The sequence below is a fragment of the Lepisosteus platostomus genome, chromosome 19 (genome assembly GCF_059453375.1).
Source record: "Lepisosteus platostomus isolate fLepPlt1 chromosome 19, fLepPlt1.hap1, whole genome shotgun sequence".
NCBI classification, from domain to species: Eukaryota; Metazoa; Chordata; class Actinopteri; order Semionotiformes; family Lepisosteidae; genus Lepisosteus; species Lepisosteus platostomus.
In genome coordinates, this window is record NC_142629.1 from 1,746,897 (window position 1) to 1,761,223 (window position 14,327).

Consider the following 14,327-nt stretch of genomic DNA (forward strand, 5'->3'; position numbering starts at 1 on the left):
GCCAACGCATTGCAACTGCTTTACAGCACCATAGAGATGACTAAAAAGTAGCACAAAATAATACTGTCATTATATTTTGTATGATTTATACATAACATATAATATTGTATACTGAGTATATATAGGCAATGTGGGAATTATATCAGCTTTTGACTAGGTTAATTCTGGAGCCCATAAAACTGTAAAATATATGCCGGATTCAGTAAATGTGACATATTATTAAAATAAAATAAGGAGACCATACATATATTACAATAGCAATTAATCTTTTAGGATTTAAATCTACATTTACTCTTAATGGCATACACGTTTATAGCCATTTCTAATGTGAAATGTGTCTAAAAAGCCTTTTCTAATGCTGAAAATGGTGATAATCCTATTACTGGTTTATTTTTTCCTTTAAAAGAGGGGGCAGTCCCTGTTAGGTGTCGGTTGAAATCCTCATGCGCTGGGTACAAAGTAAGTGAATGCACAATGTCACGCTGCCACTGAAGATATTTCCTGTTCACAGCAGGGCTGGTAGCAGCAGGCTCATGCCATAAGCTCGGTTCTTTGGAAATACTAACTGATGATGCACTGCAGGAAGATGAAGATTCAAAACGTAAGGTGTGAATAGGAAAGCAGATATATATTTTTTTTATTGTGTGACCATTCTAGAGACCATTGACTCCTTCCAACGTGCGATGCACAGCGTTTTTATCCATTCCTACAAAAACAAATAAAAGGATCAGATGTACAGATGTGTGCGTTAGAAATCTATAAGAGGAACTCATGTGAACGCTCTGGGTCAGACACCCCAGAGCCATGAATGAACAGCAGTACTGTAATGAGGTAGATGATTGCCTTTTTAATGACAGGTGTGCAATGAGTCCACCTCATGTGATGGCTTTGAATGTTTAGATCAAAGCCACAGTGACTCTCCAAGGCATATCAGTTTGGCACCTGGCCACACGCTTGACTGAGTGATAGTGCAACTGTCATGGAATGTCTTCATGCTCTCTTACTCTTTCACAGTTTTCTCAGTGTTTGCCCAGATTTAAAAACATCTAAAACAGCTCATAAATCCCACCGTAACTGAGAAAGCAGTCTTGCAGTTAAATCTCTGTTTTTGTAGCCTGGCTTTAGAGAATGTGCTGAAAGGCACCTCCTTTTTAAGATGCTAAACTCCAGGCTTTGTCGCGACTGGTAATTGACTGGTAATTGCTTGCTCGTTTTGTGTCGGAGTATTGTGTTAGCAAAGGCAATAATTCAGTAGCACACAGTCACACTGCAAGTCAAGGTCCGGTCTAGTTTTTCTGCAAACAAAGCTTAATGAAGTGGAACAGCTTTGGCTCTTACTGCCCAGAGTTATGTGAAGTATTTCCTACCATGTGAAGAACATTTTGCCAGGCTGTGTGCCCAGACTAGCTTAAAACTGTCGAGCTGGGCGTTCTCTGGTTTCCCCAAAGCACTGTAAAAATTCCTATTTGCTTCAGCTCCATGTGTTTGTAAAAGGCCAGGTGCCAAAAAACATGCATTGATTCTCCTTAAGGTTTAGAACACATAATGTGCTTTTTCCACCCTCCGCTGTGCTGCTTGTTGCCTGTTTACTGCTGCTCTGTGGGAAGTAACCTGCTAATTAATAGATATCCCCTTGCTTCAGTTTTTTTTCCTTTCCCCTTGTATTTTTTTTATATTGGGACACTGTCCTGCTGTTGCCAATTGAGAGAAGAATTTCTTAGGAAACAGTTGAAACTGAAAATGACAATCCATATTTGAGATGCTCACCTAAACAGAAAAGTACTCCTCTTGTCTGAGTACTCCTCATGCCTACATTGCAGGATTTCAGTTCAGGTTGTGAAACCTTTTCTCCGCTGTGCAGACTCTCAGCTCATGGTGCTGTTCTTGGGATAACAATCTCGGAAGAAGGGCAACTGTTGGGTCAGAGGAGGAAGGAGATTAGGCACAGAAATACAAAAAGAGTGATTACCTTTTGAATCGGCTAGTAATATCAAGCAGGCTAGGTGCCAGATCAGATACTGTTTGATCTTTCTCTTTCCCCTGCTCCTGCCGTCTGGAACAGTGCTTTCTTTTGGTTGTTACTTGCATGAGCTCAAGTCAGGCTGCGCAGCGCGTGGCTCTTTAACAAGAATGCCCTGTTTGCGCAACGCATCTGAAAAGCTCAGCCAGTGACCATGGGACCATCATGGGACCTGCCTTCCTGACAGAAGAAAAAGAAATGAGCACGTTTAATATTACGGGAACCCTTGCTTTGACGCAAGCGAAGCTAATTTCGCTTCTTCTCTGCAAAAATAGCTGTGGCTGCTTTTGTGAGGAGTTGGCATATTAAAAATGCTAAATATTGTGGCTTCTGTGCCTTAAAGTTGCTCAGGTCTGCACTGGGTATGGAGAAACCTCCTGGGAGCAAACCTTTAAGGGAAGCATAATTAAAAGCATGTGCTATTGGTCTGCTCAAAATGTGTTTAGGGTTGGCTTAAGACCTCCCTGGATTACTGTTCTCTTTTTAAATGGCATAAGGAAATCCTCCTGAATTACACAAAGCTCTTGTTTTCAGGATTGATCCCCTGATAATAACACACAGGTGCTTAACGCAACCCAGAGAGGATTCGCAGTGCTGATGAAATTCAGCACAGGCGCGCCCTAACAGGATCGAGGTTACACTGGTGCCATTGACTATACTGTGAACGTGATGGAAAGGCAACCCAAGTGTATGTCACATAGAAGAAAAGTACGAATTACGGTACAACGGGTGGGCTGGGAAACACTGTGCTGAACTGCAAAAGTACCTTGGTGCAGTGCCGTTCCTTGCTTAAACATTGCTCGTTCCCCTATGTGATCACGCGTGACGTTAATGTCGTTGCAGAGAAAAGGCTAGCATAGGCTTGCAGCTTTGTGCCTTTGAGGAACTGATACAGACAAAAACAGAAAAATTTGATCTTTTTAAATTCGGTTCTGTTTTTTCCAAAGGAAGGGTCTGGAGAAGTGATTTTCGGCGAGCTGTGGTACAGCTGGCGCGAACGCGCTGGAGAACAGTGTTCACGGGGCCGGGACGGGCTCCCTGCCTCACCGCCCTGGACAGGACACTCTACTGCCGGGAAGAAAGTGACCGGCAGTCCCTCCTCACAGATAAATGAGGTCGTCCATCAGGGTGCGCCCTTCTTGACAGCGTGCGTGCTTCTGTCTCGTGGTGTGGGCCCCCCATTCTAGTGCTTTACTTGTGTGAGGTGGATTATCACCCACAATACAGCCCCACCCCCCACCCCCTCCAAATGGAACATCTGGAAGCAGCGATACGAAGGGCTAGTCTTCAGTCGAGCACAGTCCTGCCTGTTGATGTTGAAAAAGCCATGTTCATAACAGGAAGTGACTGGAAACATTCTCTGCTCAGTAGAGACAGTGCAGGGTTTTGCTCCCAGCTGATAGGAGCCGGCGGAAAATATGCTTGATTAAAAGCGAAGCTATCCGTGAGCGCTTGAGCATTTTAAAACAATCGGGGCGGCTGTGGGGAAATCACAGAGATGCATTTGACGGGGGGAAGCTTAAGCGGCAAAAAACCAAAACAAAATAAAAAGCAAACCGGATTTGTTTCCATTTCGGTAGCGAGTGGGATGCCAGCACCAAAAGAGGCACGCGAAGGAAAGGGTTTTCTCTTTCTTTTAGCAAAGCAGATGGGGACGACTGTGAACGTTAAAAAAAAAACGATTTCAGTTGTGCAATCTGGGAAAATAAAAGGCAACAAGGGAAAAAGTCAATAGTGAACACAGCTGCAGGAAAAAGCCCGGCTGTTTTATATTCAACAATTGGTATGAGCTGAAAAGTGGGAGGTGGCAGCCAGGGAATAAGAGCCCATTGATAACTCCACAACGAGGTGCAACAATATCCCTTCCCCCTTTCTCCCTGTTGTGACATGCTGCGATTGGCACGTGACGGGCGCCCTGACGTTCACCTGCGGCTCAGCTCCGGCAGGCGTTCCGGGCCAGTGACAAGTCCGCGAGAGGGATCTCATCTGCTTGTTCCTGTGCCGGAGAAAACTCCCGCCTTATCCTACCTGCCTGGGCTCTCCGTGCCCTGGGCAGGCTTTTCCCAAGCTGCCTGCTGGCAGGCAGAGGGACTCGCGCCTGTCTGATTCCCCGGCCTGTGTTTTGTCTGCTGCTGTGTCCCGGCTTGTTCTTCCGAGCAGGACAGAACGATGGTACAATCAAATCAGGCATTCTGCGACGTGCGGAAAAACAGCAATTACAGTAGGAAAAGCCGGATTTGTGATGTTTCTGTTTGTTTTTTAAATGGGAACGCTTTAGATCTTAGTGTGCGGCAATTAAGTACAGGAAACAAATCCCACACTCTGGAGCCAGTGTTCAAAGCTTGAGTCTAAGACTGGCAAAGAAATGCAGTAGTCTAATGTTTTCAGAATATATTTTTTAATATATTTAACATGACATTTAGTTGGGGTTTTTTTTAGAGCTTATTGAACTGCATAAGTCAGTTGAGGACACACTTGCATGTATTTCTACAGTAGGGTGTTTACCGGACTAGCTTGAGTGAAGCAGCTGGCTCAGGGGCACGCCCACCCAGAGCCCTAACCACTTCTCCACGCTGCTCCAAGCAAAAACTGCTGTCAGTGTACTCTCTCTTGAAGTCTGCAGGACTGTGCTCATTTAAGGTGTGTACATCCTGTGATTCTGTCATTAGGATTCTTGTCCGTTCATGGGGAAACGCAGTTGGCGGCTTCAATAAATGGCTGTAAACCACATGACCAGAAGCTGCTGGAGCGTCTGTGTGTACCTGCAACAAGACGACAGAGCCCTGCGTGATGTGGGCCTGCTGGGAACTGGATTTCCTGCCGGTGCTGCAGAGAATCTTCTTCCTTCACTTGGAGTGCAGTCTGGGACAGTTTGAGGTTGCCCCACTGCTGCAGAAGATGTTCCGTTTTTTCGAACCTTAATCCGACCGTTTGCTTTCTCCACATTAGTTCTTGCGGGGGCCTGGCTGGGCAAGTGCACAGCTGGAGAACGGCTTCTGAGCTGCAACTCGGACTTGATCTTTTGACTGGAGCTTTCTGCCACAGGCGGCCCTTTGTTGTGTCTGAGAAAATGGCAGCGTTCGCCCACGTCATTGAGGCAGACGGAGAGCTCGCGTAGGAGCCAAGGCCCTCTTCCGTCTGCACTGCAAAGAGATGAAAACCTTCGGCAGATGAGCCATCCAGAGGCCTTGGAAGGAGGCCGTGTTTTAAATTCCAATATTCTCCGACACCCTCGAGGAGGAAAACGCCTTGAAATTCCCCTCCTTGTTCAAGGACTTTCTGATGAGAGCGGCCGGCTCGCCGGGCCTGGAAAAGACAGGTGCAGGCTCTCGCGTAACTGCAGAGCAAACGGGAAGAAACACAAAGCGGATACAGCTGTGTCCCAGCAAGGAGTCGTGGGGGGTGATTGCAGAATGACACCCTCGCTCACTGATGGAGCAGACCTGCCATCAGTCAAAGGAGCTGTGGTTTGAGAAGAGGCCAGGTTGATGGGCCGTTTTCTACAAGCTGCCCGCGTCCTCTGTCCCGTCTTTTCTGCTCGTTGGTCTCAGTTTTCCCGATCCTTTCCGGTTTGACCTGATGATGTGCGGGAGCTACGGATGAAAACTGCAAATGCACAAAACCGTCCTCCTAGACGGCCTGCCCTCGGCCAGCCGGGCCCTGGAGTCTGTGACCGTGGGCGCCGACAGAGAGACAGATTGATGGCTTTGACGGCAGCCAGTGACATTCCTGCTCCCGCCACACAGACAGCGTGGCCGGCGGGTGGGAGAGGGGGCACACCGGGGGGGATGCTTCTGGGCTGGTCACAGCTACACGCCAGGGGAAGCCAAGCACACTGTAAACGAGAGGAGCAGACGAGGCAGGAGTGAAATGCAGAATGAAAATAAACTCAAGGGCTCCAGGGAATGTAGTCGAATTCCTTTGCTGTAACTTATTAAGGAAAATACAGTACGCATTCTGCCGCAACGCGTTCTGGAGATCACTGATCTTAGCTGCACTTACGTTGGGCCTCCCAATACAATCTCTCTGTCTGTGTAGATAGAACGTAAGGAAACGTAATCCAGGTGCTTTGGAGGCTCGACAGCTGGGGAGATGGCACAGTCCGGTGTGTTTCGGAGCCGCTGAGCTGAGCAGAGGCGCGTCACAGCGGTCTGTGATGATCGGACGGACACCAGATAGGCTAGTTTCTGGGGCTCAGCAACTGGCCATCGGTCCAGGTTACAGCGAGGGCGCAACACGTAGGTGGTGCACCGGCAACTGAGGTGCCAGGGTGAAATGAACTGTGCAAACGGGCTGATCGTTCCTTGCGCTCCGTGTTTCCCCCTTTGCCAGTCGGCCGCTCGCAGCGGTGAGCGGGACCCATGATCGCCTGCGGCCCGGCGGCGACAGCGAGGCCCGGCCTCAGACAGGCTCCCCTGCTCGGTCGGGCGTCTTTGTTCCCGCCGACGGCAAGCGTGCCTCCCCTGGACAAAAGAGACGGAAAGGTCCGCCCGCATTCCTGGCGGCCCCGGCCGCGGAGACGTCAGGGATTACATCATGGCATTGCCATGCCGGGGCTGTGGGACCTGCTGGAGCAAGGGGGTGCCAGGCTGGCGCATGGCCTCACTGCTGCTGGGCAGCGCTGGCAGCTCGGGACGGAAGAAGACCCCCCCACCCCACCCCCCCCATCCCTTGCAACTCCTTTTCCACTCACAGGTAGTGGGTTAGTGGGATCTTGCAAAACTGCAAGGGAAATGTTTTGTTCAAGAGTGTGAAAGCTTTGGCTTTGAACTCGGATGGCGTTTAATTGCTTTTCCTGTGTGGAAATCCCCTTGGTGGCATGATGTCAGACGACCTGAATTACTGCCCGCACAGAGCTTCTCGCTCGCCATCAGCCAACCAAAGGTTAAGATGTTTCTTCATCGCTTTTGGTATTACCTGGCAGAAACCTCTGAAATACCTAACTGGAAAACATTTCAGGCATTTCAAAGGTCAACTAAAATCTCAAGGAGAGAGAGAGAGAGAGAGAGAAGAGAGAAAACATATTGGCTGAACTTGTTTGAGAATCTTTCGCTTGGTCTTTTTTAGAATGGCGTGTTGGATGTTTTTGGAGTGACTTACAGTAGTATGTATAACACCCGCTGTTTGTGAGCAGCTTTCCAAGGAATGACCTGTCTGTTGTGACTTATTTCTGACCTTGCATCTCTCATTGCCCACAGCCTGGGAGAGGAACTGATGTGTGTGGATGCTGCCAGGAGCCCAGTGAGGATCTGATCCTCTGAGGTTCATCCGTGCAGAATTCATTCAACATGTTTTAAACCAGTGCTAATCCCCCACCCCTCCAACCCACTTCCAAGGCAACCACAGAGCAGGAGCATGTGATTGTGTGTAGGTTCCTTATATTTCTCCTCTGGACGAGAAGTTGTTTTATGCTTCGACCTCTTTTCAGTAAAGGTGTTCTGGCAGTGCACAACACAGTGACCATTTGGTAGTTTGTAGTTAATTGATCCCAGGATCTCATCCAGCTGTTACCCAGAAGAAACCAGCGTACCATCTTCAACAACATGACTGGGTGGCTTGTTCCACACTGCCACAACCCTCTGGGTAAAGGTCTATCTGTCCTTGGTTATAAATGCACTTCCGTGTAGTTTCCACTTGTGTCCTCTGGTTTATGTTTCCCTGCTCATTCTGAAGAACTCTGCTGGGCTGATTCTGTCGATGCCTTTGACGATTTCAAACACTGGTATCGAGTTCACTTGTGTCCACAGTTTAGGACTAAAAAGTTCAGTTCCTTCAGTCTTCAGAGAAGACAGAGGTGACTAAGCTCTAAAGGACATGGACCTGAGTGCTCATTCTAATCCCATCAGCCTTATTTCAGATTGTAAGTGTTTTCTTTTTTTGTCTGAAACTTGTTTTTGTACTGCACGTGTTCTGACACCGCTATCTGTGTAATGTGGAGCTTGGCCCTTATGAAGGACAGGAGCTGTGTAATTCATACATGCATCCATTTGCTGATTGGTTGATTGATTTGTTGAATGATAGATGTACTTTTTGGCTGATTGATTGATTGGATTAATCAATGGATGAACTGCTTTAATTGAGTGAAACGCTATAGTTGACCTTGTAGCATAGGATGCAACAAGCCTGAAAATTGTTATCTATTATGATGTAATGAAAAGATACCATGTTTATGGAAAATCTTTTAATTTTTCATTCGAATTTTTGTTTCCCGTGGGGATGAAAGAAGATGGAGAGACAGATTTATTTCTTTTCTAAATTTTAGGAGTGGTTTCTGGTCCAAGAGCCCAAAACGTTGTGGAATATTAAGTGGTGCATTTTTGGAAATATGTTTTCTGGAGAAAATACCAAATTCAGTTCAAACACACTGAATGATCTTGTAATAATAGCCACTTTGGTGCAGAGAAAATATTGATGGCTCTTTCTTAAACGGTTCAGTGTGCTTTCAGCACATAAATAAACAGTTGTGGTCTCTGCCTTGTCTTTCTGGCAGCATCGGTTCAAGTGTCTGACAGAGGTTTGGATAAACTGCTGTCGGATTGTCCTGCTTGATTGCTGTGCTTCTGGGAATTTTCGAAGTGTGAGCCCCACCTAGTGGTTAGTGATTGACTGGAAGCTGGAAGTTGCTGGCGAGGAGGCTAAGAGACAGTTCTGTTTGGCTCCAAAAGCACGTCTGGTCCCCAAGATTGAAATTTCAGACCATGTGAATAAATGCCCAAAACTGATTCTTCTCTGCTGGCCTCTGTTTTTCATTACAGATGTTCTTTTGGAAAATATTTTTTTATTTTTAGCTTCAGCTAACAATATATATATATATTGGGTTTTTTTTCAGTTTTGAATGAAATCCACAGGTCCTCTAAAATGTCCTTCTGTCTGGGACGTCCTTAATTCAGGACGTTATCATCGCTGCAGGCTCTGGGTCAAGGTTGGGCTCTGTGGGCATTAGGGGCTGTAGCGCTGTGTGCAGCCCCCCCTGTGCACCTCCGAGCTGTGCCATGTGCCTGTCGGTGTCTCCCGAGCGCGCTGTGTGACCCCTTTCTGTGCTCGGTGCAGCTGGCCGGAGTCGGGGGGGGCACGGAGCATGGCTGAGCCCCGGAACGATGGCACCAGCAGCCTGCAGAGGAAGAAGCCGCCCTGGCTCAAGCTGGACATCCCCAGCGCCCAGGCCTCGCTGGACGAGCCGCCCACCTTCGTCCAGGTATGGCGTGCCCGGAGGCTGATAATGCCCTTTTCCGTTTCGTGTTCCGTTTGTTTATTGCTGTTGTTTCAGGAAGAAACAAAGACCATTAGAAGGTATCATATACAGCAAATGAACAAATGTGAACATGACAGTCTTTGTACATAACAGTAATAGGAAACAGCAAAGGTAGTGAAAGGACAGACGAGAGGGAGGCCACAGTCTTCAGGGACTTTCCTACATCTGGGTCGGTCTGCAAGCTCTTAGAAAAAGTTTAAAAAGGAGGTTGCCGGGCAGAATAAAATTGTGCAGCTGAGCCACAAAGGGAAAACCTCATTTTCCAGAAAATGCATCACGTCGCTCACCCAGGGAGTGAAGGTGGGTGCAACAGGTGCTTTCCATTTGAAAAGGAAGCTGGACTGACAATTGCCGATTGCTGAATTCGGATTGCTACACCGTCCCTCAGCTTGACCACTTACTCACTGGTGCCCCCAGTCCAGTGGTCCAGTGGTCCCGTGCCCGGTCTCTCAGCCTGTGCCCCGTTCTCCTCACTCTTCCCTCTCTGTCTTCGCCAGCCGTTCAAGCGCCAGGGATTCCTGAGGAGCATCAGCATGCCGGCGGAGACGACGCGCCTGTCCTCCCCGCCGGGAGACCCTCGCCGCCCCGCCCTGCAGCGCCAGCCCTCCATCACCCAGAGCATCAAGAGGTAGGCCAGCGGGCCGGTGTCCATTCCCCTCTGTCCCTCTCGGGCAATGGCCCTGGCGCCCTGCACGCTGGAGACGCTCTGAAACTCCGACACTGACGCCTGCATATTGACACAGGCGCACGTATACGCTCACAGGCCCCGGGACCCCGTACCCACACTCGTACAGTAGGCTGGAGCGCAGAACAGGAGACCCTGCTGCTTCAAGCACCGTTCGTCGCTGTTCCCTGATCGCAAGGCATGTCTGTAGCAAACATTACACAGCTCTGTCAGCAGGGGGCAACAGTGTCAAATATACCAATAGGCATATATTCACAGGTGATGATCCGATTCTGCACCTTCCCGTCAAAATATTAGGAGTTTTAATAAAAAAAGATGCATATTTCCTTTTACACTAACGTTTCAGTTAGGGCGGTCCTTGTGTGAAATAGCATAGACTGTGCATTTGTGCTTGAGATCCTGAGATCTCGCGATTATTTCTCCTTAATGCACGAGCCCTTGTCTGTTCCTCTTTGAGATTATGGGACGGTAGTTTTGATTCCATTCAGTTCAATAGAGCCTAACCAGCTCTTATTGATGAATATTGTGTACATCAAAGGACATATGATGGGAGGAAGAGTGATAGACCATGATCCCTCTGTATATTTAGTAGATTTTACCTATAAAAATGACCGCAAAAAGACAGCAAACTGCTTAAAGAAAGTGGGACTGTATTATTTCTTGCCTGGCTGTGTTGCATTTGTGCATGTGTCAGTGTGGGCATGCACAACCATCAATGTAGGGACCAAATGAGAAAATATCACCACACAGATAAGACATTTTCACTAATTAAAGTAAGTCTGGGGAACTCTACACAGCATGAATGTTTTTTTTTAATAAAGCAAATTATCAGTGAATTATCAGGGAATCAGTGAGATGTCGTTTGGAGTCTGTCTGTGTGTGAGCAGGAGCACACCTGCCTCACCGCCTGTGTTACTGTCTTCTCCTTTACTAACTTTGCATGCCCTCTTTGCACGCCCTCTTTCTCTTCCAGCTCCTGCATCTCACTCCTTTTCTCTCTTTCTCTCTCTCTTTTTTCCACCCCTTCCCTTTTTCCCCCCCCCTCCTGCTTTCCTCTCTGCCCTGCGCCCCCTCGCCCCCTGGCGCCAGCAGCAAGAGGGTGCACTTTGAGCGGATTAACACTGTGCCCGTGAAGGGGCACCGTGCTGCCCGCCGGGCGCGAAGGAAGCCACAGTCCTTGTCCAAACTCTTCCTGAGGTACTTCCGGGGGAAAGGGGAGCAGCCCCTCAGGCAGCAGGACTCCACAGGGAAGCGGAGGGTTAACGTCTCTTGAGCGTTCGCACGGCTCTTAAATAAAAATGATCGCACCATCACAAGTCTACCGCTGGGATTCAAAAGAGTCATAGGCTGCTGAGCATATACTGTACAGCAAGCTTGCTTGTAGAAGCTGATTTTCTGAAGGTGTCTAGCTGTATAAATGCTGTCCAACCTGGCGCTGAGCTTGGGTCCCTGTATGATCTGAACATGCACGATTCGAACCCAGGCAGTGAAACTGGGTGTGCCCAGGGGGTGGCGCGCAGTTGGTGGAAGGTCACTGGGTTTGGGAGGGTTTAAGTCAGTCAGGGTATCCAGAGCATTGCAGGGCACAACTGCCGCTGGGATTGTCCAGGTACTTGTCCTCCTCTGGTTCAGGCTGTTCCCTGTGGATCAGAACTGCTAAACCAACACCCACCCACACGTGAAGACCGCTGGCACTGTGCTGTAGAAGATGCTTTCTTTCTGATGAGACGTTAATCTGAGGTCCTGACTGCCTGGTCATTAAAGATCCCCTGGCACTGTTAATTAGGCTACGGGGTATATTACTCACAGAGGGGAAAAAATAGGAGAGACAAGGCCCTTCAGGATCAGGGTTGGAGACCTCAGTTCTAATGCCATACGTTAAACACAGTTTCTCACTGGTGAGTGTAAGGCAGGTCATTTTATTATCCTCTGGTTTGCAGACATTTAGCTCTTCAGTGCCAGAGCCTGTCAGCTGGCGATATGTTCTTGCTAGACCAGTCGTGGAAATCCAATCGTGTGCTTCTTCTAAAACGTGGGTCCTACTCAGCCAGTCTCAAGAAGCTGCATGGGCAGAGTGAGCCAGTCACGCGTTGTCCCCCCCCCTCCATTTATAGGCACGTTAACAGATGAGCAGAAGGAAGGTGATGAACAGGGGAAGTTGGGTCAGGACACCATATTCATTTGTAGATTAATGGTATGGATTCAGGTACTGTTTCTTGAGATCGTGAGGGAGAGAAATTAAGCATTGTGCTCGGCTTCGAACCCCCGAAAAGGGCCTCTCAATATGTTTACTCTCACAGGAGGCTGAAGCAGCTCCAGGGGCACAGCAGGATCACACAGAGGGGTCGTATTGCAAGACCATTGTAATTCTTGCCGTTTCCAGCAAGTCTTGCAATTGGGACACCAGCCAGTGGAAAGAGCTGTTTTGGGACCCCTGTGATTATTAGGAGAATTAACGCACATAAATACCATTGCGTTGAGTAATACCGCCTCTAGGAACCAAACAATCCAAATGATCTGTTGTAATGGAAAATCATGTTTCGCATCTCTCCAGTACAAGCCCAGGAGCGACCATTTGCCTCGACTCCCGGCAGTTATCAGGGTCAGATCCCCAGTCTGTCACCGCATGTGGGCTGTTCTGAAAGGTTTACTGAGCAAAAGCTGCTTTGGACACTGAGCTGTTTAGCTTAATTGGATTCAGTGCTCACTTTCTCTTCCCAGGCCCGAACCATTTAAACTCTGAAGATAGGATTAATCACGCTGCAGCGCCCTCTGCTCTGTACACGTGTGGCGGTCTGGTGGGAGCCCTGAGACGTACAGACCTACCTTAGGGATCGGGATCGGGATCGGGATCGGGAAGCTTGTCTCTGCTAGGGCTTGCACCTTAAAAATTCTCAGCCACTTTATTTGAATCTATTTTAAGTGACCCAGGTGTCTGACCTGGGATATTGCGCAGAATTGGATTCATAATGTAATTCAATTCCACTATTTAGAAGTGCTTATGATTGATGAACAGTACTTCCATTAATATCTATTTTTATTTGCCATATGAAACCCAGAACCTAGGCCTCCTTTCTCAGCACAACCCCAGGTAATGCTGTATATGTCCTAAATTCACGTTTACTACATTAGCATTAAAAACTCCCTGTAAAGTATAGAACAAGCTCAGTGTAGGCAGGTTAGCACTGAGGGAGGGCTGAGAGGTTGGGCTTTATTGTTAAACAGTAGTAATACTGTACAGTATGTACAATAGCAATACGAGTCAGACTGCAGTATGCAATGCTGCCGTGCGTATCTTTGTTTCATGGGTCTCCAAACAGTGAGGCTAAGGCATTGTCGAGGAGAGCAGACCCTTCTTGAATCCTTTGGGAGTGAGTAACAAACTGGAAAGGTGACTTTTCATGCCCTGGGCTGTGTTGCTGTGTCCTGGCTACATTTAGCAAGCATGGAGCAGTGCTGCAAGGCAGGCTGTGCTTCCAGCTGGTAGCTCTAGGAAAGGTGCTGCTGATAAGGGTTGTGTTGGGGTGTACCCAGTGATCTGGTCAAATGTTTCTTGAAAAAAAGCTGGACAACCACAACGGGTTGATAACAAGGTGATAACACTGGCCAGCAGTTTACTCTTAGCTGCACTAGCTTAGAGCTCCTCTCCTCTCCACGCTCTTTAACCTTGTCGTTTCGCAGACTCTAAAGGCCACCCTGAAACATCAGTTCGTCTCCTCCAAGTAACGTGAAGGCGTTGCTGCAAACGCCGTGACGGGCAGTCAGCAGCACGCTCTGGTTACCTCTCAGCACATGCAGCGCTGGCAGATCAAACAATGTGGAAAACAGTACTCTGCTCTGTCATTACAGCAGCTGATGATGTCTGTAACGGCCACCCCCTATCCCGCCAGCTGCGGCCTTAAAAGGTTTATCAGCCAGTGGGCCCACGGTGTAATGAAGGGCTCGCCAGCTCTGTTATTATTGAGAGCGCGCGTTTCTAAACATCCTGAGCATCCTCCACATTCTCGCTAGTATACACAACACCCCCCCGCGCTCCCCACCCTCTCCGCTGAGGGCGGGACACTGCTGAGGGGCCCAGTGTCTCCACGATAACAATAAACGGAGCGCAAACTCTGGGGAAGTGCGAAATGCTCTAAAAAGAGGCGGAAGAGAGAGCTTTGCTGCTGGGGGCTCACTGTCGCAGCGCCGTGCGTGGCTCAGGGCTGGGAAACTGGATTATTCTAGAGCAAGACGGCCAAGCAGGTGGGCTGCCCTCTTTGTTGTTGTTGTTGTTGTTGTTGTTGTTGTTGTTGTTCAGCTGTTCTTTTTGGAGCTGTTTGGCCCAGCGCCTATGTTGAGGCCTCTGCTGGCTTTTCAGCTGCCCAGCAGTT

The 14,327-nt window shown here is 48.4% G+C and overlaps 1 protein-coding gene across 8 annotated transcripts in view; it reads left to right on the forward strand.

Annotated features, from left to right (window-relative positions):
* rhbdf1a (rhomboid 5 homolog 1a (Drosophila)) overlaps nucleotides 1–14,327 on the forward strand; it is a 67,661-nt gene that overhangs the window by 40,517 nt on the left and 12,817 nt on the right. For 3 of the 8 annotated variants that reach the window (XM_088612990.1, XM_088612992.1, XM_088612989.1), the window contains 3 exons: nucleotides 9,071–9,215; nucleotides 9,770–9,900; nucleotides 11,047–11,154. In XM_088612990.1, coding sequence (XP_088469116.1) covers nucleotides 9,099–9,215; nucleotides 9,770–9,900; nucleotides 11,047–11,154 — 356 coding nt within the window. In that variant the 5' untranslated portion in view covers nucleotides 9,071–9,098. Of the gene's footprint in view, nucleotides 1–3,278; nucleotides 7,388–7,408; nucleotides 7,881–9,070; nucleotides 9,216–9,769; nucleotides 9,901–11,046; nucleotides 11,155–11,183; nucleotides 14,200–14,327 lie in introns of those variants that run through there. The other 5 variants (XM_088612994.1, XM_088612993.1, XM_088612995.1 and 2 more) reach the window with 5 other exon arrangements.